The 26,767-nt window shown below is 43.7% G+C and overlaps 1 protein-coding gene across 1 annotated transcript in view; it reads left to right on the top strand.

Moving 5' to 3' along the window:
• The window catches only part of LOC306766203 (inactive dipeptidyl peptidase 10-like), a gene marked incomplete at both ends in the record, with an annotated part of 307,548 nt that overhangs the window by 48,744 nt on the left and 232,037 nt on the right, over positions 1-26,767 (top strand). Inside the window, one exon of the mRNA XM_079253836.1 lies at positions 7,208-7,303. Within this exon, the coding sequence (XP_079109962.1) occupies positions 7,208-7,303 (96 nt within the window). The remainder of the gene's footprint in view (positions 1-7,207; positions 7,304-26,767) is intronic.

Here is a 26,767-nt window from a genome sequence, read left to right as displayed (position 1 = left end):
TAGAGACTGAGGTTTATTGCAAATCATTGAAGTCAGAGGAACAGCAAAAGTGCTATAGTTCCAAATAATCAGTAAATCAGTAAAAGTTGGCAAACCCTAGAAAACGAAGATTTCAGGCTATCAGGCAGCGGCCAATCCAAGTACCTTTGTCTGATCCATCTGGACTCTGTCTGCACTCGCCACATACCCCAGGAAATCCACTGTATTCTGGTGGAAGGAACATTTCTCGGGTTTGACAAACAGATGATGCTCCTGAAGCCGTTCGAGAACTTGGGTGATGTGTTGAAAGGAGAGGTCTGATGAGAAAATAAGGAGACTAATGTAAATGATTAGGAATTGCTACAGCATGTCAAGGAAAATTTTCATTCATGAAATTCTGAAATACAGAAGGAGCATTGAGCAATCCATAAGGCATCACCAGATGTTCATAATGTCCCGTGGGTGTGTTGAAGGATGTTTTCTGTTTGTCACTTTCTTTTATACGGATGAGATTGTAGGCACTGTGAAGATCCAGTTTAGTAAATATTGTGGCACCACTGACCTCTCCAATGCAGCAGGTACAAAAAGAAGCAGGTTGTTTTTTACAGTACTTTGGTTAAGCATGCAGCAGTCGATGCACGGTCTCAGGCATCCATCTTTCTTTAAAAAAAAAAAAAAAATGTATGTAGCAGACAAAGTAAAATTGCGAATATAGCCCTGTTGCAGGGCCTCAGAAATGTAATGTTTTATTGCCTACTGCTCAGGAATGGAAAGAGAGTAGATCCTACCAGAGGGAAGCTTGTTGTCTGGAATCAATTCATTAGCACAATCCAAAGGGCGGTGAGGAGGAAGTTTGGCTGCCTGTTTTCAAATGAAGACTTCTTGGACTCCCTATACTCCTTGGGAACAGAGGAAGTCGATTTAACGTCCGGACTTTCCACAGATGTTGCGGCAATTGATATCTTCGACACCTGTTTAGACAGAGGGAATTTGGAAAAACAGTCGGGATGAAAGGTGGAACCACTTTAATATTTCCCCAGGTTTTCCAAGACGAAGTAGGAGAATGTTGTAACCATGGCTGTCGGAGATTGACATCAGCAGTAGAGAGATTTAGAACTAAGAATGAAAGATCCACATGATGTAAACATCCAATTTGCATAGAGATAGGCAGAGTTTGCATATGGTGGTGGTTGGTGAGGTTAGACCCAGTAATGGACTGAATGTTAAAGGGAGTTGGACAGTGAGAGCATTCCAGATTAAGACGTTTAATCAGGGATCAAGAGATTAAATTCCTTGCTGAGCCAGAGTCCAGTAAAGCTGAAACTGTGACAAGAATCTCATTACTTAACATTACTTGTATAGTGAGGTTTGGATGGATTAATGTGCTCAACAGTTTCACTTACCCCAGGATGTGGAGATCTTATGGAGAATCTCGGATCCTATGCTTGGGTTGACCACAAGACAAACAGGTTATTTGTGAGGCAACACTGACACTCAGTGAGAGTAAGTTGTGCTGTATTCACCTGCAAGCGTACCACAGGATTTGTGACTGAAATTGCAGCAGGAGAAATTTCATCATGGAGACAGCTCCTTATATGGTGAGAAACTCTTTTGGCTAACTGTATGAAATTTTCAAGCCCCAGATCATTGTACGATGTGAGAAAGAGTCGTAGTGAGGGTTCTAGACTAGTACGGAACTGAGTGAACAGCGAAGGTTCATTCGATCCCCTGGCATCCGCTAAGGTGCTGAAATGTAAGGCATCCTCAGTTATGAGGGTTTTGCCTTGTTAAAATTTAAATAATTGTTCTTGGATGGTTGAATCACCCTTGCGGAGACAAAATACTTCCTGCAAGTGTTGTAAGAATGTGGCGAAAGATTGAGTTACAGCACTATTTTGTTGCCATTATACTTCAGCCCACTGAAGAGCAGAACCAGTGAGGAGTGAAATAATGTAAGCGATCTTAGGTCTGTCAGTGGGGTACTTGCCTGGGTTAAGTTCCATGGCCAAAGAACATTGAAGAAGAAATCCTTTGCATACAGTTGGATCTCCTGCAAATCAGAGCCATCTCCACGTTTCTGTTTCCGGTTGGACCTTTGAAGGACTCCTCGAGACAGATAGAAGTTTTTAACAAGTTTATTCACCAAACAGGTAAATGATTAATCTCTCACCAAGCTGTGAGGCAGCTCAAGGGATGATCCATGAGACAGGCAAGAGTTCAAAACCAGGATGTTGAGCCAAGGAGTCCAGGAGACAAGCAGGGATCAGAACCAGGGAATCGAACCACGGATAATCCAGTAGAGATGGGATGTTTGAAATGGAAGCACTGAAGCCTGTTTCCTTCAAATGAGACGGACTTGGTCGAAACGCTGCATTGAAGCCCCATGAAATCCCTGCCGTCACGTGACCGATGACAAATGACTCTTCGTATGCTCCAACGAAACACCGGAAATGATGTAACTGATTCAAAGCATTGGACTGCCAATGCTTTGAATCAGTTACTGGTGCCACGTCATCTATCGGAGCGAGAAACGCCCGGTGTTCCCTCCTGCTCACCACTTTACAGGCTGAGAGAGCACTAAGATTAAGAGAGAAAACTTCAAGTATGGAGAATTGTAGTGGAAGAAATCACGTGTATGGGAAAACCTCCACCTTGTGTCACAATGGAAGGAGGACAATAATATGGCAAAAGATCAAATAGTATTAGATTACATAGTACTTAGAATAATTGTTAATGTAGTATTGTATTCAGTATTATATGGTATTGCTAAATATCTTTCTGTGACATTGACTAGGATAACTGACAACAGAAGATTAGTTAATATTAAAATATAAAATGTATTGATTTTCAGGGTGTTGCTTACTAATGAGGCTGTTCTATCATTCAGAAATCAGGAAAAAGAATATGAACTAAATTTAAGATTGTTCTTAGAAATTCCCACTGAGATGCATAAGCACTTCTCCCAAACCATCACATATCCCAATAATTCTGACATTGTCATCTTGTTTCACATCTAAATCATGTTAGAAAATCTAATGACTAATTGATCCATAACTAATGCACTGAGAAGACAGAATGTTACAGAGACGATGACCCCTCAGAATAAAGACATCTGCAAGACTAGCTCATCTAGCTCACATGAGGCCATTAGGAACACAAAGTAATAAACGAAGAAAGAAATTAAACAAAAATAAATATGTCAACAATAAATTCCACAGAAAAGCTATTAATTGGCAGTTTACCTGAAAAAAAAGAATGAAAAACCAGAAACAAAAGCAGTGTTGTGTCTGTGCAGATCAGGAAACTGGTCTCCAGTAGCCACACGGCGACTGGGAACCGGGCCTGGTTTCCTTCTGAGGAACTGGGATGTGAGTCTTTTCTCAGGTCCTTCACCTTTATGTCATCAAGACGTATCTGCAAGGATTATTCAAAAAATTAGTCCTATAAGTTGAGCCATGTTTTACTGTCAGATGGAAAACAAAGTGAAAGATCCGATTTATTAGTGAAGGTCTGTGTCTACCTATTCTGTTCAGAGACTAAGGTAAAATATTACTGTAATATCTGATACTAATGACTGGATGGCAAAGCAACAAGTAACATATAGAAGACAGTGCAGTAGGTAACAAGCTCAAATATGAAACCACATTTATGGTGCAACAATAAATAATATATATAATATTTACTATTACTGGTTGTTGTAATAAACTGGAATTCCTATAATAAATATTTTCATCAGTAATATCTTGAGACCAAACATGAAGCTGCATTTTACCTGTACTGCAGCCAGCTGGTCCCAGCGTTGCTCTTCATTTCTCTGGAAGCTGCAGCTCGTCTTCCTCAGACTTGTCCTTGTCCTCACGTCCGTCCACCAGCCCTGCCTCGGCCTTCCCACCAAACTTAGCAACATGTCATCTTCATCACTCTAAAAACACGTGTACACACGTAAAATAGCTGTAACAACTTTCAAACCCTGTAAATTCTGCACCGTGTCAGTGTCTGACTGCCTGTGTTCGTCTAATTCAGTCTAACAGCTGAATATATGCAGAAATATTTATAAAGTAATAAATAACCTAACCTAGCTTAGCACATAGCTTAGCCTCTTCTTACTTGCTCCTGGAAATTTCCTGCTCTCAGAGAGGACAGGTGCTATTTCTCACCCTCCCGTTCCCACTCTGTCCTGCTGTTTCTTTGTATTGTCATCTATCTATCTAAGTCTGTTTCTCCATTTCTTTCTGAATTTGAATCATGGATCTGGTCAGCTGGTCTCTCAAGATAATTCTTCAAATCTGTTTTTACCAGGAGAACGATCGAAGTGGAGCTGCATGTACTGACGGAGTGCATGCTGCTGGATCCGTGATGGAGGTCATGTGTCTGTTCCTTCTTTCTGATTTCTACACAACTGGATTTATGATAACTGGTTTCTGCTGGTTGGTGTGTGCAGTTTCCTGCTGTGTCACACATTCTAGAAGATCTCTGATGGACTATGCCGAGCAACTAGCACTCGAACTCCTGCAGTGATAGAGCTGGACCGTAAACTGGATGCCAGTCTGGCCTGAACTGGCAGATTGGTTGTGGTTCCAGAGCTCTTCCGTGGGGTGGGAAACATCTTAGAGAAGCTGATGCTCAATTTAGTGGACACTGACCCCCGATTCGGCTGTTTGGAGTCCAATTTAGACCAATAAGAACTTAAAGCTGAGCCAAATGAAGCTCAGCCAGACCCAAAACAAATCTGGCTCCCTGCACTGGCCTGTTATCCCTGCAGGCTGGTTATCAAGTCTTCTGGAATGTTATGCAGCATAACATGCTGGTTACTTACCAGTTTACTTGGACCATAAATACATCACACAAGTTGTAAATAAAGTTTGAGTCTTGTGAACTTGGTGATGATGAAAGTTGTGTTTAGGGTATAGGAGGGGTGAGGAGTTTTGCTGAATACTGCCACCCTGTGGTGGTTTGTGGAGGTAGCGGTTTTGTGGTTTTGCTCACTACCTGGTGTTTACCAGCTGATGTTGGGAAGAATCGCGATAGAATCCTACACACTCTACCTTCAACTGGTTATACTTCAAGGCGGAAGGCAATGGTTGGACTTACCTTGTAATTGAGTTGTGAGAGCTGTGCATCTTCAGAAGATTGCTGAGCTTGAACACAAGGTATCCAAGATTCTGGAGACCAACCTTCATTTGGACTTTGTCATTCTGGCCACACCGTAGTGTGTCCTCCTCTGACAGCTCCCTGGGTGACTCGGCCAATTTTCCACCTGTAGCTACAGTTTTAAACTAAACACTTTCTCAGATTTTTACCTGCATCAGGTAATTTTTATTGTACATTTAAACTCTAAACTAAACCAGCTATTAACCTTGTAACTCCAGTTAGAATTAAAACAGTAAGACTGAAACCCACACCCTCATGGTCAAATAAGGAAATTCGTGTTGTTAAAAGAAGTTGCAGGAGAGCAGAAAGAAAATGCAGGAAAACCAAATAAACTATTCATTTAGAAATGTTTAAGGAACAACCTAAAATTTAAATCCGGGTAAACAGGTAAGAACAATTCATTTTTTAAAATCTCAATACAGGCAATAGAAATAATCCAAAATTCCTTTTGAAGACAGTTCACCTTTTAATTAACACAGATATTAACAAGTCCTCGGTGCATTTACCTGTCGCTGCCTGCTTTATAGACCACTTGAGACATAAGAACAGTGCGATTAGAACCAGTCTTATCTCAGTTTAATGTGGATTTTAACAGATGTGAAGCAATGTTTTTATTAGAGGAAACACTGGAAAGTTTTGTCCTGTTTTCTTCCAGCTAAACCCAAGAATCATTTTAGATCTCACTCTCACATCGTTTTTTAAAACTTTTGGTGGTTTCTTTGTGCCTGAGCTTCTAAACATAGTAAACTACTGTCTTCAGATGGGTTAGTTTCAATCTGCCTTTTTAAGCAGCGGTGGTGAGGCCCTTTCTGCTGAGGAGTCATTTAGATCCACATATTTTTGATGACTAGTGATCTGTATCCAACTCACTATTTTCAAGTAAAATGACGGAAAAAGTCATTTTATTTCAATTACATGACTTCTTGAATAAAAATAATATTTTAGAAAAGTATCAGTCTGATACCGAGATGACCCTGTTAGAGATTGTTAATGTCCTTAGGTGTAGTGTCAACACAGAAACTTTCAGTCCTGGTTCTACTGGATCTTAGTGCCACATTTGTTACGGTAGATTTTCGTATTTTAGTAGACATACTGTAAAGTCTGGTGTAAAGTCTCTCAGGTACACAGCCATGCTGATAATACACAGCTTTATATCGTCATGTCTACTGGTGACCCAGCACCACTTAACATCCTTTTAAACTGTAGATACAAAGTCATGGATGGCAAAGATTTCCTACAGTTCAACCAGGACAAAACTGAGGTTTTAATCATCGGTCCTGAAGACAAGAGAGAGATCATTTTACGTAAACTGTAGAACTTTAATCCTTCTAACTTTGTGAGAAACCTGGGGAGTTTATTTCACCCTGAGTAGAAATTTATTCCACACGTCAAAAATGTAACAAAAACAGGATTTTATCGTCTAAAAACATCTCCAGAGTCCGCTGTTTTCTCTCTCTCCTGCCACTGCAGAGATACTGATGCTTTTATTTCTACTGGATTAGATTATATGCTGCTCTCTGGACTTCCTGGAAATTGTACTTCATGGTTCCGATGACTCCACACCTCAGACACGAGTTCTGATGAGGACCAGAAGGCGAGCACACGTTATATCGTTTTAAAATTGCTATATTGGTCCCCGGTGTTTTTCAGGATTGGCTAACACTCTATAATAACTACACACTCTGAAGCCTTGGTTAATTATTAATAAATACTGAATTAATAATTTATAAAGCATATTTCTGACAGAAAGCTCATTTGTATGTAGTTTAGAAAAAAGTTGTAGATGTTTACTTGGGGATCTGGATGCGTGCGCCCATGATCAGGTGTTTCCATAAATATATATTTGTATTCTTTGTCATTTTTAAATATATGTAAAGCACTTTTGTGCTGCTGTTGTTTTGTTTGCATGCAGGTGCTATACAAAAAAAAATTAATTTGATAAACTGAAATTTGAAATGCTTTGATTTGTCAGTTTGAGATCAGAACAACAGAAGATATGGACTTCAGTCAGAAATTTTCTCATGAATAAGTCAATAAAATCATGTGACCAAACAATATGTGTGGTTTGTTTCTGCAGCTGACAACCAAGCTGGAAGCGACACTAAACTGACTGTGGAGGATTTATTCAAACCTGAGTTTAGAGTCCACGACCCAGAGGCCAAATGGATCAGTGGTAAGTCATTCACCAAGTCTGCACCTGCAGGAATGGAGATGTGTTGGACTGTTTGCCTGTCACGGATGAAATACAAGTGCTGTATGTATATGTATGTATATATATATATATATATATATATATATATATATATATATATATATATGTATATATATATGTATGTATTTATATATATATATATATATATATATATATATATATATATATATATATATATATATATATATATATATATATATATATAGGTATATTTTCTGTATATATATATATATAGGTATATATGTATATATATATATATATATAGGTATATTTTCTGTATATATATATATATATAGGTATATATGTATATATATATATATATATATATATACAGAAAATATACCTATATATATATATATATATATATAAAAATACATACATATATATATATATATATATATGTATGCACGTGTGTGTGTCTGTTTGTAGTAGATGAATTCATCTTTAACATCAGTGTTGGACGTTTTATTCCCAATTTGACTGTCAATCGATGCACAGTTCTAAATCCAGCCTCTCTACTCCCCGCTCCTGTCGATGTCACGCACAGTAGCGTGCAGCAACAGCTGTCTTCCTGGGTTTCCCATCTGCCCCCTTATCCGGTCAGTCGCTCCAGGCCCTCTGTTCATCTTGATGACTCAGCTGCTTCCGCCTACGTCAATGCTTTTGGGGTTCCATTGCAGTATTTGCTGCCCTTCTTGTTTCCGTGTATCAGAACCGTGTTGGTTAGGCTGATTGACACTGCCTTAGGATGTTGTGTTCCTTGGCTTGTTTCTGACTCTCTTCCTGATTCAGATCTCCCTCTCTGTGATCCTTTTCCCTTCTGTTTTGATAGTGATAGCTTTTATGATTCTGACACTGGCATGTGAGTGTTTTTCCTTTCAGGATGTTTTCTGACAAATGTTCTTCAACCCTGCCGGGAGTGACCATTCTGATGTTCAGATATTCCTGTATCTCTTTAAGCAGTTCGGTTTTTTTTTTTTTTTTTTTACTGGGTTTGTTTTGTTGTTTTATTGTATTACTATATCCCTGAATTGTGCTTGTCTTGTGTTGATCCTGAAAGGATCAAAAGGGGGAAATGTGGTGGACATGATCAAATCAAATCAAAGATACTTTATTCATCCCCGAGGGGAAATTCAGAGTTTAATCCAGCTCATCCAAGGTCAGACATACAGACATGTAACATTAATGACAAAAGAGTAATACTGAACCAAGCTTAAGCTTAGGCCGTGCAACTAGTTACCAGCACTGCCTTACAAGATAAGAACAGAGATACATAAGGATCATGGGGGGGGGGGCAAGTAAGAAAATGGTCATGTAACTCCGGACATACAGAGGAAAAAAAAAATCTCATACACTGAAGCACAAACTAAAACAAGACACAAAAAGTCCAAGGAGGCGGTGAGTCATGTGGGAGGGGACTGGGAGCGGTTGAGGAGGGGGACAGAGCATCTATGAACATGTCTTCTTCCGTTCTCAGGGGGGGTTGCACCGGCCCAAGGCTGCTGGGAAGCCGAATCCAGATATGATTATTTTTTGGGTTCCAGGTGAGGAAAACAATTTGCCCTCGGCCTTGAAGTCCATAGTTGGTCTCAGGGTGGCAGCTCCAGACAGCCGAACGGGGGGGGGGATTTCCACCGATCCTAGTAGACACCTTCTCCATGTTGTTGTCAATTCTGCGGACCAGCTCCGGGACCTCGGCCACATGACCAGTATGAGCCAGACTGGTATCCTGCTTACAGTCGAGTCCAGTCAACGCAAGAGTCTGTGCACTGCTAGCCCGGCCCATATTGTGACAGAATTCAGGCAGCCTGCCAGTTGTTGCCAGAATCTCACGGGTGTTGAGGTAGATCAGGACTCCACCAGCACCAATCAGCAGAATCCAAATATGTAAACGTCCACTATGTCCTCAGAGGACAGAACCGCCAGACACATCGGCCTCCACCTTGCCCATGAGTCCTGAACGTATCCAGCCGGAAGCGTGCCCTCAGGACATGCGAGCTCCCCTCTGCCCGATCACAGGCAGACGTAGAAGAGTAGAAAATCCAATCTCTCCCTTTTAATCATGTCAGTCACTACTCGGTGCTGCGGTGATAATGGCCATGTAGGATCTGCAAACACATGGCTTACAGGAGCTTAATGGAAGATGGAGTGTGAGCTCCATGAGGGCTCAAGCTGTCACTAGGTGACATTGTAGTTCACATGTATATAGAAGTGTTCCTGACCAGTGCAGGACAACCATCCACCTTATTTCAGCCAAACAGCATCAGCATGTAGCCACTAACCTTCATGCTTTATCAGATCTGTGTATCCACATCAACATAGACAGTCATGTACATACACATGCATGTGAGCATGCAGTTGAACAGCATCACACTGAGGCTTGAGCAGCAGTTCGCAGCATAGCTTGGGGAGTTTTTAATGTTAATTAATGGGAGGCACAACAGCATGTAGTCTGTAATTAACCCCTCAAAATGATGCTGCAAAGGCATCAGTGGATAAACAGTCTAACAATAAAGCAGTTTGGTTTTTCCAAAATCCTACTTACGTCTAGTGATCTAAATGCCGCAGACAACTTTGCAGCTCATTCCCAGCAACATGACTGCTTCCGTCCAGTCAAGTGGCAGAGGAAGCAGATTAATGGCCATAATCATTTAACCAATTACTTCAATGAAAGAAAATCAAGGTAGGCTGATGGCTCGATGAAAAAAGACAAACTGGACTGGATGGTAGTGTGATTAGTGTTTAATGACAGACTGATCCTATTTATGTTATTAGCATGTTAACTAGCAGACTACACAGGATTTAATGTTAGAGGAATGATGACAGCTTGCCTCAAAATTTAACACTCACCAAATAATTGGGGGGTCGTTTTAAAACAAAAATATTATACGTTAATTTTGAATATTTTAAAATGTTCATTTTAATGTGCAAAAGCATTAATTGATGGCGTGGGGATGTGTGTTGCAGAACCGGAGCAGTGGCCAGGAACTAAGGCTGGTGCTAAAAACAGGATTTTGAGGAAAACTGTGCAACCGCGGGGCATTTTGATGAAGCTTCAGCTTCCAGCAGCATGATGTCACCATGACATCATGACCACGTGACTAACATTAAGTTGGTCTATTTCATGGATGGACCATATCAGACTGATATCAAGCTGCAACATTCCAGTTAGTAGTATGAGAATCTGCTGACCAATTAGAGTGGAAGTTTGATGACGATGCAGAGTTAAAAGGATCTGAGACAACGTGACGTGCCTGGTTCAGGGACCTTTCATACTGCTGGCTTCATTTTTCCTAACAAACGCCAACCTCCTCCACTATTTGTTGTTTGTTTGTTTAGATCCCCATTATCTCCGGACATAGCAGTTGCTACTCTTCCTGGGGTCAACATCTTCAGGATAAATGCATAACTCTTTAAACAAAGAAATAAATAGGATGTACATAAAACATTTACCATGACAAGAGAGAAAAAAAAGTACAGAAAACACAGATTTGAAAATATTTCAATTCCAGAAGACAATTCACAACAATTATTATTCAGCTACAAGTTTCTGTTGGCATGCCGTAATAATTCAGGTTCATGATTAAAGCATTATCATTATCCTAACCGCACAGTCCAATTAAGGGTTGCAGGGAAACTGGAGTCCACCCCGGTAGTCCATCCCAGGAGTCCACCCCGCGAGTCCACCCCGGTAGACCTCCGGGCGAAAGTCAGGGCACAGACTCGTCTCCAAAACACTCCTGAGTTCCTCCAGCAGCTCCAAAAGAAGTTTTGATGAATGTTTCCGTGTTCATCTTGAAATAATTCACATGGGGTGAAAAGCGTCTCTGCGTCTCCTTGCTTTGGTTCCATATTTCCTTCTTGTGACAATAACTGCAGCCATGTGCGCAATTACACACACAGACTGTCTGCAAGTCCTTTAGAAACGTGTTAAATATAGACACAGTTTCTATCAGCAACATTGATCTTGGGTTTGATAAATCACATTGCAGCTGATGAATATATGTATAATTTCTCCTCCCAACACGCAGAGTAGTGCGCCCATGTTGCATATTCATTACAGCAGACATACTAACTGGACGTACAAAGTGGATGCCTTTAAAAAATGCAACCCTCAGTGCGCCGTTAGTAAATCAGTTTCCTTTTTTGTGTGTGTGTGCAGGGAGTTTGTATGTTTTAATACACGCAAACCTTTTGTAGATCTGGGCCTTAAAGCCGAAACTGCTGCAAAACGCCATTTTCTGCACATGGGGGAGGTAAATTACAGTCTTTGTGTCCTGATTTACAACAGCTGATTTCTAGCCTGATGGTAAACAGTGTGCCAGACTGGAACAGAGAATAAGGATTATAACATAGCAGGGTGTATTGATTGGTCGACACTGAACTGTACATTGTACATCCATCCACAGGCTACAGCACACCGATCAAAGGACTTCATGTTCAAGGAGGACAGGACAGTCAGAACTAAAACTACAGTTTAAATCCTGTTTGTGGATCAGTGTTGATTCCATGTGTTTCACTGGAAACATTTACATGATGGTTTCTCCACAGAAGAGGTGCTGGGTTGAAAACTACCGGATGTCTTTGTGCAGGTCTGCCATCAGATTCTCATTTTTAAAAGACATTCTGACAGCAGATAAACCTGTTTCAGAATAATCTGAGCTTATTGCAGATGACTTCTTCTTTCCCAGGTACTGAGAGCTGCTGCATGATGGGGGAGCAGTGACTCAGTTCCTACACAAGCCGCCATGGCTTGTGCATTACATCATGGCTGATGTAATGAAGTGCTTTGCATTTCATTACATCCTCAGTTCACCTTTCTGTCTTAAAACCAAAAGAAGACCACAATGATGACGACTGATTAAATATGGCAGGTTTATGTATTGTGTTGTTGACAAGAAGTCAACCTTAGGTTGTGTTGAAACCATTTCCACAACCCCACCTTACTGCTGGGGAGGGAGGGCCCCAGCCCCCAGCTGGCAGGACCAAGCAGCCACTGCAGAGATTAACATGGGATGGTTGATAAAATATGATTGGCTGCCTGTAATAACTGTTTTTTATGTCAGAGAATGTTTTCATAAGGGGCAACCCACCCATGACCGCAGAGGAACTGGAATGGCCATGACTCAGGGTAGGACCAGATCCACACCATAGCCAAAAGGCTGCAGTGCAAGGGCCGCCCAGTCAAAAGCCATCCCCATGGCAATGACTGAGTGGCATAGCCCCGGTGCAGAAGACCCCCACGAGGGAAACACTGGAATTTACAGTTTAAAAAGATCGAACAAAACTAAAACTAACAAGGAACAGCTAAGAACCATAAGATAAAAATAAACACAAGAATAAAAAAAGGTAATTATGTATTTAAATAAAAGGATAAAGTTCAGTTTGAACCTCAAGTCATCGTTGGCGGAGCACATGATAAACGGGAAGTTGAGCTGCTGAAGCTGATGAAGAGGAAGATGAGTGAATATGATCAGGCTTCATCCACTTATCCGTTTTATTTTGTTTTTTCCGCTTCAGCAGAGCAGCAGACTGATGCATGGGCAAGATAATGAGAGGAAATAAAATAAGTCTTTCTGAAGTGAATAAAATGAATAATTTAATGTTTAACTGTTGGGCATGAAGAGAAGCACGCCATCATTCACGGTGCCTGGAGCTGGATCCACTTTGTTAGCAGCAGGATTCTCTTTTATTTATTTTCCTAACAGTTATGTTTCCTGTGTCTTGGCATTTCTTGTGTTTCATGAAATCCTCTGTGTCTCACATCCTGTCGGTCTCAGTTCTCCTTTTGGGTCCCACTTCTTCGTCTTTTCCTGCTGTGGATGTTGACATCTTGGACGTGGAGCTACTTTATAGACTGCACTGACTGAAAGTATGAAATGCATGCATGAGGTCTGGCAAGGAGATGGACAATGTGCAATGCATGGAAATGACAATGAGGCAACAACTGATTGGTAAACATTAAGGTATACTGGTCTTACGGCAGACAGATGGACCCACAGTTAGACCCTCCTCTTCCTCCAGACACCTCAGGAAGTATAAACAGTTTAGTTTCAGGCGGGACAGCTGTGTCTTTGATGCTGGTGTTTCAGTCGGCGTAAAAGCAGTCAGATGATCAAAAAGCTAAAATCCCAGACGGACTGTAAGCATAAACTGGCTGCAGCAAATAGGAAGAAGGTTTCCACTGGCTGTGGTGGGAGCCTGCTGGGAGAAAAAGGTGTGTTTCACAGGTGTACATGGAGTCAGTGCAGAGACTGACATTTAAATGTGGCTCCGAACAGTCAACTGGAAAACTGGTTTATTTGTGGGAACTGTGCCACACAGATGCATTTACTACAGGTACATCCTCATTCAGTAAATCCTTGGCTCATTTGGTTGAAGTACAGATGTTTCTGCAGGGCCACTGCTGGACAGTGGAAGCAGTGGTCTCACGAGGTCCCTCTGCTCATGTAAACTCGAGATTTTAGCTTTTCAAGCCATTATAGACATTAAAGAGGTCATTTTTATGTAAAGGCAGTTTTACAGTATAAAACTGGAAAAGCTCTGTGTTCATGTTTCAGGATCTTTGAAGTTGAATTGAAAGTACTAAACTCTACTGCTGCTGTGACCTACCGATGAAAGACCTTCAGACTGCAGAAGTATTCTTGTTAGAGCCACAGGGGAATTACAGCTAGGTTACAGAAATAACCGCTGATTGAATGTGATACAGCATTCAGGTGCCAGCTCGAAGGGAAAAAAAAACAATAAAGTCATTTCTCTAAAAGACAGACTGGAACCCACTGAGTCTGATCACACCCAAAGAAGATACTTTGCATTTCATTTCTCTTCGTTGCTGGGATGATTTATTTTTGGGTTGTTTTTTTTTTTTCTTTAACCCTGTCGAGCATCATAACATACAGAAAGGCAGTCTGTGTGCCATATTTAGCCAGAAAGATTTGCACGTCGTCTATATACATGGCTGCCTTTGATAATCTGAATATTTTTATAATTATTTTTATGCAATCATCATCTCTTTCCACTCCTGCTCTCAGTGACGCTTTTCTCTTTGCTCCTGTTTCCTCCCCTCCCTCCCACTCTGGCCTGCGACTTTGTCCTGTCTGACTCGGAGCCTCTTTTTACATCTCTTTACTCCTCACTCAAATTTACACCATGGATTTTATCGGCACCTCCCGTGGGCTCACCATCTGCGGGAGGAGCCGTAGGGGTCGGGTGCAGTGTGAGCTGGGTGGCAGCAAGAAGCGGGGACCCTGGCGGTCCGATCCCCGGCTGCAGAAACTGGCTCTAGGGACGTGGAACGTCACCTCTCTGGTGGGGAAGGACCCTGAGCTTGTGGCGAGGTTGAGCGGTTCCGACTAGATATAGTTGGACTCACCTTGACGCATGGCTTGGGCTCTGGAACCAGAACCCTCGAGAGGGGCTGGACCTTCTTCCACTCTGGAGTTGCTCATGGTGAGAGGCGCAGAGCAGGTGTGGGCATTCTCATCAGCCCCCAGCTTGGTGCCTGCACGTTGGGGTTTACCCCGGTGGTTGAAAGGGTAGTTTCCCTCCACCTCCAGGTGGGGGGACGGGTCCTGACTGTTGTCTGTGCTTATGCACCGAACAGCAGTTCAGAGTACCCACCCTTTCTGGAGTCCTTGGAGGGAGTGCTGAAGGGTGCTCCTTCTGGGGACTCCATTGTTCTGCTGGGGGACTTCAATGCTCACGTGGGCAATGACAGTGAGACCTGGAGGGGAGTGATTGGGAGGCATGGTCCCCCCCTCTGAACCCAAAATGGTGTTTTGTTATTGGACTTCTGTGCGGCGTCTGCAGTAATGCGGACTCTGCGCCAGTCTGTCGTGGTGAAGAAGGAGGTGAGCCAGAAGGCAAAGCTCTCTATTTACCAGTCGATCTATGTTCCTACCCTCACCTATGGTCATGAGCTGTGGGTCGTGACAGAAAGAACGAGATCTCATATACAGGCGGCTGAAATGAGTTTCCTCCGCAGGGTGGCTGGGCTCTCCCTTAGAGATAGGGTGAGGAGCTCGGTCATCCGGGAGGAGATTAGAGTAGAGCCGCTGCTCCTCCACATCGAGAGGAACCAGTTGAAGCGGTCGGGCATCTGGTTAGGATGCCTCCTGGACCTCCCTGGTGAGGTGTTCCAGGCACGTCCCTCTTAGAGGAGACCCCAGGGAAGACCCAGGACACGCTGGAGGGATTATATCTCTCGGCTGGCCTGGGAACGCCTCAGGATCCCCCCCGCAGAGTTGGCAAATGTGGCTAGGGAGAGGGAAGTCTGGGCTTCCCTGCTTAGGCTGCTGTCCCCGCGACCCGACCCCGGATAAGCGGCACGAAGACGAGACGATTTTATCGGCTGGTCTCTCAACGCAATTGATCAAATTTTTTCAACCCAAAGATCGGGCAGAGGGGAGCCCGCATGTCCTGAGGGGATGCTTCCGGCTGGATACGTTCAGGACTCATGGGCCAGATGGAGACCTATGTGTCTCGGGATTCTGCTGATTGGCGCTGGCGGAGTTCTGATCTATCTCAAGACCCGTGAGATTCTGGCAACAACTGGCAGGCTGCCAGAATTCGTTAACGGTATGTGCTGGGCTAGCAGTGCACAGACTCTTGCGCTGACCGGACTCAACCGTAAGCAGGATGCCAGACCCATACTGGTCATGTGGCCGAGGTCCCGGAGCTGGTCCGCAGAATTGACAACAACATGGAGAAGATGTCTGCTAGGATCGGTCGAAATTGACCCCCCCCCAATTCGGCTGTCTGGAGCTGCCAGCCTGAGATCAGCTATGGACTCAAGGCCAAGAGCAAATCGTTTTCGTCGCCTGGAACCCAAACAACAATCATATCTGGACTCGGCTTCCCAGTGGCCTTGGTCCGGCGCAACCCCCCCCTGAGAAGAGAAGAAGAGATGTTCATAGACGCTCTGTGCCCCTCCCCATCCACCCCCGGTCCCCTCCTACATGACTCACCGCCTCCCTGGACTTTGTGTATCTTGTTTGAGTTTGTGCTTCAGTGTATGAATTTTTTTCTGTTTCTTCTGACTGCGTCATCTGTAGTTACATTACCTTTTTTCCCTCTACCCCCTCCCCCCAATTATCCTAATGTGTCTCTGTTCTTACCTGTTATAAGGTGGCGCCGGTAAAACTGACTGTGTGACCTGAGCTTAAAGGGGTGCTATGATGGTATTTCAAGTTTTCTGAGCTTTCCACAGTATTACAGTGTTGAATCCTCATCAGACATGTGAACGGTACTGTTTTTTCTTATCACCTAAACGCATGTTTGAGTTTGAGTTCCAGCGCTCTCTCCGTTCGGTTTCCATGGCGACGAAAAATGCGTGGTTTTAGAGTTTTTTCTACGTGGAAATCCTTGTGACGTCCCGGGGGATAAGGTTTGGTGATTGGTTACCTTCTACTGGTTAACAAGGGCATGTACAAATACATCAGGCGGGTGGAAAACGTGGGATAAAGTTATTTCCAACGATGGCTGGTGAGTTTACCAAAGAGAGACATCCTGCTGCATTCGTTGCTGTGGGTTGCTGTTTTCTACTCCGTTTTCAGGGTCTGATTCAGGTTCCAACATGCAGGGCTGTATGCTATGTGTTGACATTGTATTTTTTAACAGTTCATATTAGCCTAATCCTTCTGTTTATGAGATGTTACAATGACGGCGGTGCGCGCTCCCGATGTAGTGCAGTGGCGGGAGGTGGGGCTTCATGCGGAAGAGTCTCAATCCACTCGTTTTGCCCGCAGGCTGATCTGACAGCCTACGGAGAGGGTTGGTCTGAAGTAAATAAAGCAATTTGTGACGATAACTTGATCAATCCCACCCCTTCTGGGCTCAGAAATAAAAATAAATTAGCCTGAAATGCACATAATACACTGCGCAAAACCCCCCAAAATCCAGAGATATCTTTGCCTGGATACCCTCAGATAGGCCTCAAGCATAGTGATATCTGTCCTGGATACTCTCCGATCATGACAGTTTCAGATATAATATCATAAAAGTAAGACATTTAAGTAGAAGGATGCACTACTGATTTCCTTATCTCAAAAAATTCATTCAACACAAAAGGTAACAACGGTAGTTACGCCACAACAAAAAATGTGAACGTCTCAATATCTGGTCATGTGCCCTTGAGCATCAATTACAGCTTGACAACGACGTCTCGTGCTGTTCACAAGGCAACTTATTGCCTGCTGAGGCATGGCATCCCACTCTTCTTGAAGGGCAGCCCTCAGGTCATTGAGGTTCTGGGGTGCAGGGTTTCGAGCCTCTACACGACGGCTCAGCTGATCCCACAGGTTTTCAATGGGATTCAGGTCTGGAGAGAGTGCAGGCCATTCCATTTGAGGTACACCAGTCTCCAACAGCCGTTCCCTGATGATGCGGCCTCGATGAGCAGGAGCATTGTCGTCCATGAAGATGAAATTAGGCCTGTTCATGTAGGGGCACAATCACTGGATTAATGATGTTATTCAGGTAGTATGGGCTTGTCACTGTACCATTCACAAAGTGTAGGGCAGTTCTGTACCAAGTGGACCCCCCTGCCCACACTGTAACACCGCCACCACCAAAAGCTGGCCTGGTGACAACAGTGGCTGATGCATAGCGCTCTCCCTGACGTCTCCAACATCGTTGCCGGCCATCATTTCTGCTCAGTGTGAATCGACTTTCATCAGAGAACAGCACTGAGGCCCACTGGTTCCTCGTCCAGCGTAAATGCTCCCTGGCCCATGCAAGACGATGATGCCTGTGCCTGGTGGTGTGGTCAGGTACCCGTGCAGGTCGTCTAGCACGCAGACCACGCTGATGGAAACGGTTTGGAATGGTCTGACGTGACACTTGGGTGCCTCTCACCTCTCTTAAACGTGCCTGGAGTTGAGTGGCATTCATCATCCGGTTTCTCAGGGCAGTGTTCACAAAGTAGCGGTCATCAGCACGGGATGTGGCCAAAGGACGTCCACTTCTAGGCCTTTCTGTGACTCTTCCAGTCTCTCCATATCTCTGTTGCAACCTGCTGATGACACTCTGTGACACTCCAAGCTCAGTGGCCATTTCTGTCTGAGAACGTCCTGTTTGAAGCATCGCAATGGCAAGGGACTGTTGTTCCATTGTTAGGTGTCGTCTTGGTCTCATGATGTCAAAATGTGAACAGCATGATGAGGACAACTGTTTAAACACCAGCTCTAACTGAACCAGGACATTTATTGGTCAATTCAAGGATCACACACCTGCCGTGATTGTTGCCGTTAAGCTCCTTGTTAGAGAACAGCAACTTGTGCAAAATTTATTGAAACATTTAACAGTTGGACATGTGCATTTAAAAGCTTAGAGAAGATCACATTAAGTTCACCTGTACAGGTTTGAATGCATTTTAGGCTTGTTGTGAAATTTCACCCAAAAGCTGAATATCCCTAACTTTTTGTGAGTAGTGTATATATACACACATGTATATATATGCGTGTATATATTGTTCAATAGTCATTTAGCAGACACCTTTATCTAAAACAGCTTACATATGGGAGAGCATACATTCATATGCGAACACAAAATATATACACACATTATATATATATATATATATATATATATATATATATATATATATATATATATATATATATATATATATACATACATACACATATACACACACTCACACACACATTCATACACACACACACACACACACACACACGTAAACAAACCACATACCATAATATAAACAGTATTCAGCAAATGATGTCTCACTGCACACACACACACAATAAAAAATTTTTTAAAAACCCTTGGTGAAAATGCAACTCTGACTTGTTAAAGTCTGGTTTATCAAAGTTCAGTTAAACAGACATTTGCAGATTTAATTTAAACAACTTAACCTTATCAGCATGTTTCTCCTCCTCCCTGCTCCCATCTCTCCCACATGATGTTAACTGTTCATTCTTCTGGCTCCTGCTGGTTTTAAATAACACATTAACACATGTGATGTTGGCAGATTGGAAGAATTATTATTATAGTACCAAACCAATATTGCTGCATGATAGAAAGTAGTTTTACCTGAAAATACCCGCACGTGCCCCCGCCCCTCCCGCGCGGTGTGGGCTTCTCTGAGATGCTGGAATGAGAACGACGTCCGAACTTCGCGCAAATTCCTGCGTCATTGCTTCTCGTTGGGGAGTGTCCTCATGCTGCAGTCGCCCATGTCTCCTGTTCTTTGTTTTATTTGTTCAGTATTTACTTTAGTATTTCAGAGCCGTTGTTCTTCTTAAGGAGCGGCTCATCAGCGCGTCCCGCCATTATTTTTAAACAGCCCGGTCATGTGACTTTGCAGCCAATAGATAAAAAGCAACAGTGGCACGCCAGTGACGCAGCCAATCACATTTCTTTTTACTGGCGCTTTGGAAATACGTCATGGGCATTGTTGCTTTGCAACAAGTTCTGATTTTAAAATCCTCCGAAGTGATTACATAAATATGACAAAAACAAATGATAATCAAGAATGAGATTAAATTAAGAGAATCCTCACCGAATCAAATGTTCAGTATTTTTTTTTTTTTTATTAAGCTCTTTATTTCAGATGTTTAACTCTTTGTGTCCTTCTTTTTTCTACATCGATAAAATTTACATTAGTCAGTGACCCAATCACACCCCTCAGATGGAGGAGAGAGGCAGCATGGATATTGGCAGAAAGTGTGTAGGTAAAAACTTTTTGTAGGTCAACAATAACTTCCTGTTATAGCAGAAAGTCTGAAAACTTGGCCGATTATATTATGTTTTTTTTTTTTTTTCCCCACTCAGTTGATAAGACTGTCATACCACATTGTTAATTACACTGATGACTCTAGGAAATCAACAGGTAATGTACTGAAAGTTGCATTGATGACCATACAAAAACCATACATAGACAGAACAGACAGACAGAATTTTTGGTACCCTTCAGTCAATGAAAGAAAAACTGCTCAAAAAAATAAAGGGAACACTAAAGTAACACGTTGTAGATCTGAATGAATGAAATACTTTTATTAAATACTTTGTTCTTTCCATAGTTGAATGTGCTGACAACAAAATCACACAAAAATTATCAATGAAAATCAAACATATCAATCCATGGAGGTCTGGATTTGGAGTTCTACTCCAAATGAAAGTGGAAAAACACACTACAGGCTGATCCAGCTTTGATGTAATGTCCTTTAAACAAGTCAGAATGAGGCTCAGTAGTGTGTGTGGCCTCCGCGTGCCTGTATGACCTCCCTACAACACCTGGGCATGCTCCTGATGAGGCGGCGGATGTTCTCCTGAGGGATCTCCTCCCAGACCTGGACTAAAGCATCCGCAACTCCTGGACAGTCTGTGGTGCAACTTGGCGTTGGTGGATGGATCGGAACTTAGGGACCATGACCCTCAGTTCCTATAACCATTTCAGCTCCTACTCAGCTTCCGGGTCTTTCCTTAGTTCTTTAGGAACGCATCTGACGTAGCTGCCTGACGTAGGTGATAGCTATGCCCTCGCGCTGAGCGCCACTACTTAATATTTGCATCTTCAGACCCCGCCATTTTTAAAAACCACTGTTAACTTATGATACGTTTACTCATACAAAATGAATACAATCGGCGCATTTTTAAGAAGTTAAACTTACACGTCATCTCCTGTGTCTGCGGAGCTGTGCTTTTCCTTCTTGCTCCATGAAACAAAGAAGCATCATCTGCCGCTTGTTTCTTCTTCTACTGGCTGTCTTTATGTTGTCTTCCAGCATCTGTGTTAGCCGCATGAAGCGATGCTTCATGTTTAATAACCCCGTTAAGCAGGCTACCAACACGATGGCCTTGTCGTGCTCCATATTTTTCTCCTTTGTGGTGTTTTCATCTTCGCGGTTTTGTTTTGTTGCTGGGTGGCGCTAGAATAACACATCACTGTCACAGATGGTTGCGTCAGATCAGTAGCGATCGGGTCTCCGACTCATGTTGAATGCAAAGTGACACGGTTCTCTGGGGAAGGACAGTTCTTAGATCACTATTCGTCTCTGTCCAAATGAGACTATAGTCTTGCATTAGGAGGAACCCAGGGCCAACCGCACCAGCATATGGTCCCACAAGGGGTCTGAGGATGTCATCTCGGTACCTAATGGCAGTCAGGCTACCTCTGGCGAGCACATGGAGGGCTGCTGGAGCTCATTTTGCAGGGCTCTGGCAGTGCTCCTCCTGTTCCTCCTTGCACAAAGAAGGAGGTAGCGGTCCTGCTTCTGGGTTGTTGTCCTCCCACGGCCTCCTCCACGTCTCCTGATGTCCTGGCCTGTCTCCTGGTAGCGCCTCCATGCTCTGGACACTACGCTGACAGACACAGCAAACCTTCTTGCCACAGCTGGCATTGATGTGCCGTCCTGGATGAGCTGCACTACCTGAGCCACTTGTGTGAGTTGTAGGCTCCGTCTCATGCTACCACTAGAGTGAAAGCACCGCCAGCATTCAGACCAAAACATCAGCCAGAAAGCATCGGAACTGAAAAGTGGTCTGTGGTCACCACCTGCAGAACCACTCCTTTATTGGGTGTGTCTTGCCAATTGCCTGAAATTGCCACCTGTTGTCTGTTTCATTTGCACAACAGCAGGTGGAATTGATTTTCAATCAGTGTTGCTTCCTAAGTGGACAGTTCCATTTCACAGAAGTCTGGTTGACTTGGAGTTACATTGTGTTGGTTAAGTTTTCCCTTTATTTTTTTGAGCAGTGTATTTTTTTTGCACAACCTTTTGAGGCAATCACTGCCATCAAATGTTTTCTGTAACTGGCAATGAGAATTTTGCACCTCTCAGCAGGTATTTTGGCCCACTCCTCAGCGAACTGCTCCAGTTTTCTCAGATTTGAAGGGTGCCTTTTCCATGTTCCAACTCCTTCCAAAGATGCTCAGTAGGATTTAGGTCAGGACTCATAGAAGGCGACTTTATTCCAATGTTTTCCTCTTAGACATGCTTGTGTTAAGCATGTTAAATACTCCACAAGAAGCGAGAACTTTTTTCTTGGTCTTGAGGTCACAAGAACAAGAAAAAAGTTCTTGCTCGGCATGGCATTCATACTCCACAGGAAGTCACCCTGCTGAAGTCCTCATACGGCCCACCCACTCTAGCATACGTCATGCTGAATAAACTGATCAATAGATGACAGCAAACAATTAATGTGTCGTTTTTGGTCAACCAAAGAAGAGCAACAACAAACACACGCCACACAACAGGGCCTATAAACAAGATGGTAACACCATGCTAATGGCAGCCTTGGCACTTTTTGAACTGATAGAGGACAAAAATGAAGAGGAAAACAATGTGCTCCAGGTGGAAGAAGAGGAAGATCTGTTGTTGTTATTGTTGATTGCTGAGATGAAAAAAAAGACTAAACGTAGATGGTGTGTTAGACCGCTGAAAACAACCAGGGTTGAGCAGGGCAAGTACAACGTACTGGTTCAACAGATGCGGGCCATGGACGATGAGAGACACTTCTCATATTTCAGAATATTGGCCAGTCGCTTTGACGAGCTTGTCTACTGGATCGCGCCGTTCATTCAGCACGCTCCCACACACAGCATGCCAATAAGTATTCAGTAGAGATGAGCAGTCACACTCCGAATATTAGCCTCTGGCAGCACACAGAGCAGTGTAGCTACTAGCTACAAAATGGGGTTGACAACTGTGTCCTAAGAAGACTGAGGCGATGAGGCAGTATGAGAATTTATACAACACGTCATTAAAAACATACAAAGATACGCTCATGGCTAACAACTCCTGGAAAGAAATAGCCAAAACTTTGTCAGTCAAAAGCTTGTGCAGAAGGAAGTGGCACTACCTTCGTGACAAATTTGCAAAAGCCAAATTTGCAAAAGTCAAAAAGCCAGCAGAGGAAAAGTGGGGACCCCGGTGGAAAACCGTCAGTACCGGCTCTTTATGTGTCTTTGCAGTGGCTGGACATGCACATAAAGCACCGCGAAATGACCACAAACGTGAATATTTTGCAAGAGGTAAGCACAACTTTTGTCCTATGTGTATGTTTTCATATTTTTTGCGCACAATTCCAGTCCACGTGCTGCTTATGCTTCAATGAGCAAACAAATTCAAGTGCTTGTGCAGATATACTTAAGAGTATAATGTACTAAGAATCATTTTTAGCATGCTACATAAACTTGAATGTTGTACTGACTGCTTATTTTGCAAACCATTAACATAGAAAATTGATTCTGTTTTTTTAGGACAGGGAATAAGATGCTGAAGAAAGGCCCTCGCACACCCCTTCCTTGCTGAGCCTTGACCTATCTGCTGTTGAGCCCACCTCAGAGCTGTCTTTCAGACAATTTCAAGTATTTACAGCAAAAACAGAGAAGACATGTAACCATGTAACAAAATCAGGGGAAAAAAACAGTTTCGCCTTAAAGGTGGAAAGAAGAAAACTTATTTACTCCTATTTTACATCCAAATTACTAGCAATAACTTCACCAATACATACAACAAAAGTTGTTTTACTGCAACTTTAGACTAAATTTATACTGATCAGACAAGATCTATGATATGGAGAACTGCTGGGTTTTTTTTCCCCTCCATTTGATGAGACGACCACCAACTCGCTACATTGTGGAGTCATCAGAAGATGAACATGTAATTTAGCTACTTATTTGTAAAAACATACTCTAGAGGAAAACATAACTTCAGCAAAACATTTGCAATTCAGAGTTTCTGACTTAGAAGATTTACAGAGATTTAATCTGCCCTGGAAGACACCCAAAATGGCTGATTTGCATGTCATTGTCTGGCATTGTGGCCAAGCCCAGAGCAATTTGCCATTGAAGTGGTCGTTGTGAGGACAATCCCTGTTACAAAAGAGAGAGCACAAGAAGGTGTAAACTTATCTACAATTTAACATGCCTCTTCTCACAGTTTCCCTTTGACTGCAGCCACAACACATTCCCAATGTCTGATTTCCTCATGACGCATTTGCTATGTTCAAATGCCTCTTTCATTCCACTGAAGACAGCTGCAATACGTCTAAAGTAGTCTTTTCTAAAAGAAGGCAAGAAACTACATGTTATATGTTTGTGATCGAACTATTAGCAAAATGTATATAGTTATGTGCTTTGCCCAGCAATAAATCATCCATTGATATATAACATCATATTGGTCAAATTTGTATCGTAAGACTAATATTTAAGTATTTTTCTTTGCTGTCAAATGAACTTTTCTGCTCATGTGTTTGTTTGCATGTGTTTGTAAAAAGAATATACAATAAATAACACAAAAAATGTGTTTTTAGTCAATATTGCTACATTGAGCTTATGTCTGGTATCCTGACACAATATCTGCACAAGTATCCTGAACCCGCATATCAAGAAAGAAAAATGTCAACGTTTTGTGACTTTATTAGAAATGGCCCAGATTTTTATAAGGCACAGAGAAATATTCCCTACAGCTATATCAGGACTCAGGCTCTTTTTAGTATCCTGACCTCGGCTACATCCGGACGTGACCGCAGGTCATATTCGGAGCTCATATATGACAAAAGTCAGACACACCTTGTATCTGGACACAATATATGTCCTCATGCAGTATCTTCTGTGTTGTAGTGTAGGACAAACAAGGACCCAAGTGCAGATTGGATGTGGATACTAGGACAGGTTTATTGTTTTCCTGGGCAGAATGGTAGGTGGCCAGGCAGGCAGGTTGGCGGGCAGGCAGGCTGGTTGACGGGCAGGCAGGCAGGTTGGCGGGCGGGCAGGCAGGTTGGCGGGCGGGCAGGCAGGCAGGTTGACGGGCAGGCAGGCAGGTTGACGGGCAAGCAGGCAGGTTGACGGGCAGGCAGGCAAGAATCATGCACACAGATGAAACAACAATCAGGCGATGACTGGTGAACTGAGCTGGCCTTTTATCTTGCTGCTGCTGCTGATTACCCGATGAGAACCTGGTGTGGACTTGATTGCCAGGGAAACAGGCACACCCACTGCAGCACAGGTCAGAGCAGGAACCACAACAGTACCCCCCCCTCCACGGGAGCCACCGGGCGACCGAAACTTCTCCGGATGAGCACGACGAAAATCCCGGACCAGGGAGGCATCCAGAATAAATGAGCGCGGAACCCAGGCACGCTCCTCAGGACCATACCCCTCCCCGTCCACCAGAAACTGGAAGCCACGACCCCGACGCCGCACATCCAGGAGACGCCGGACAGAATAGGCAGGGCGACCCGCCACAAGCCGGGCGGGAGGAGGGGGTCTGGAAGGAGGGACGAGAGGACTAGAGGAAATAGGCTTGAGTTGGGAGACATGGAAAGAAGGGTGGACTCTCATGGAACTGGGGAGTTTCAGTTTGACCACGGTGGGATTAATGATCCGCTCAACCTCAAAAGGACCCAAAAAGCGGGGGGCCAACTTCTTGGCATCAGTACGCAATGGAATGTTCTTTGCTGATAACCAAACCTTTTGGCCAGGTGCGTAATGGGGTCCAGGAGTCCGATGACGATCCGCCATGCGGCGGGTACGTACGGAGTTCGAGCCTTCCTCCAAATCCGTCGGCAGCGGCGGATGTGTAGCTGGACCGACGGCACAGAAACCTCCACCTCCTGTGCTGGAAACAGGGGCGGCTGATATCCCAGGGAGCATTCGAAAGGTGATAAGCCTGAAGCAGAAGAGGTAAGGGAGTTGTGAGCATACTCTACCCAGTCCAGATGGTCACACCAGGAGGAGGGGTTGGACTCAGCCACACATCTCAGGGCAGTTTCCAGATCCTGATTAGACCTCTCAGCCTGGCCATTGGTCTGGGGATGGAAACCAGACGACAGGCTCACAGTGGCCCCGAGTGAGTGACAAAACGACTTCCATACCTGGGATGTAAATTGGGGCCCTCTGTCTGATACTATGTCTGTGGGCAGACCATGGAGCCGAAAGACATGATGAACAAGTAAGTTGGCTGTCTCCTTGGCAGTAGGAAGTTTGGGAAGGGCAATAAAGTGAACAGCTTTGGAAAAGCGATCAACAACTGTGAGGATGGTGGTGTTACCTCTTGAGGCTGGAAGACCAGTGACGAAGTCCAGAGCAATGTGCGACCAGGGTCTGCTTGGAACAGGTAATGGACGAAGAAATCCCGCAGGTGGCTGATGTGATGACTTACTGCGTGCACACGTCGTACAGGCTGCAACAAACTCCCGGACATCTTTATCCATTGTGGGCCACCAGAATCTGCATCTCAGAAAAGAAAGTGTTCGCACAGAACCAGGGTGGCATGCTAGGCGGGAGGAATGTCCCCACTGGAGGACTTGGGAACGTACAGAATTGGGGACATAAAGGCGGTTACGGGGACCTGTGCCAGGGTCAGGCTGTTGCTGTTGGGCCTCTCTAACCCTGTCCTCCACCTCCCAGGAAACAGCGGCTACAACACAGGTTGCAGGTAAGATGGTATCAGGTGA

Source organism: Telmatherina bonti, assembly GCF_933228915.1.
Source record: "Telmatherina bonti genome assembly, chromosome: 15".
NCBI lineage: Eukaryota > Metazoa > Chordata > Actinopteri > Atheriniformes > Telmatherinidae > Telmatherina > Telmatherina bonti.
Note: the sequence above shows the minus strand (reverse complement) of the source record. Positions and strands in the feature narration are given on the sequence as shown.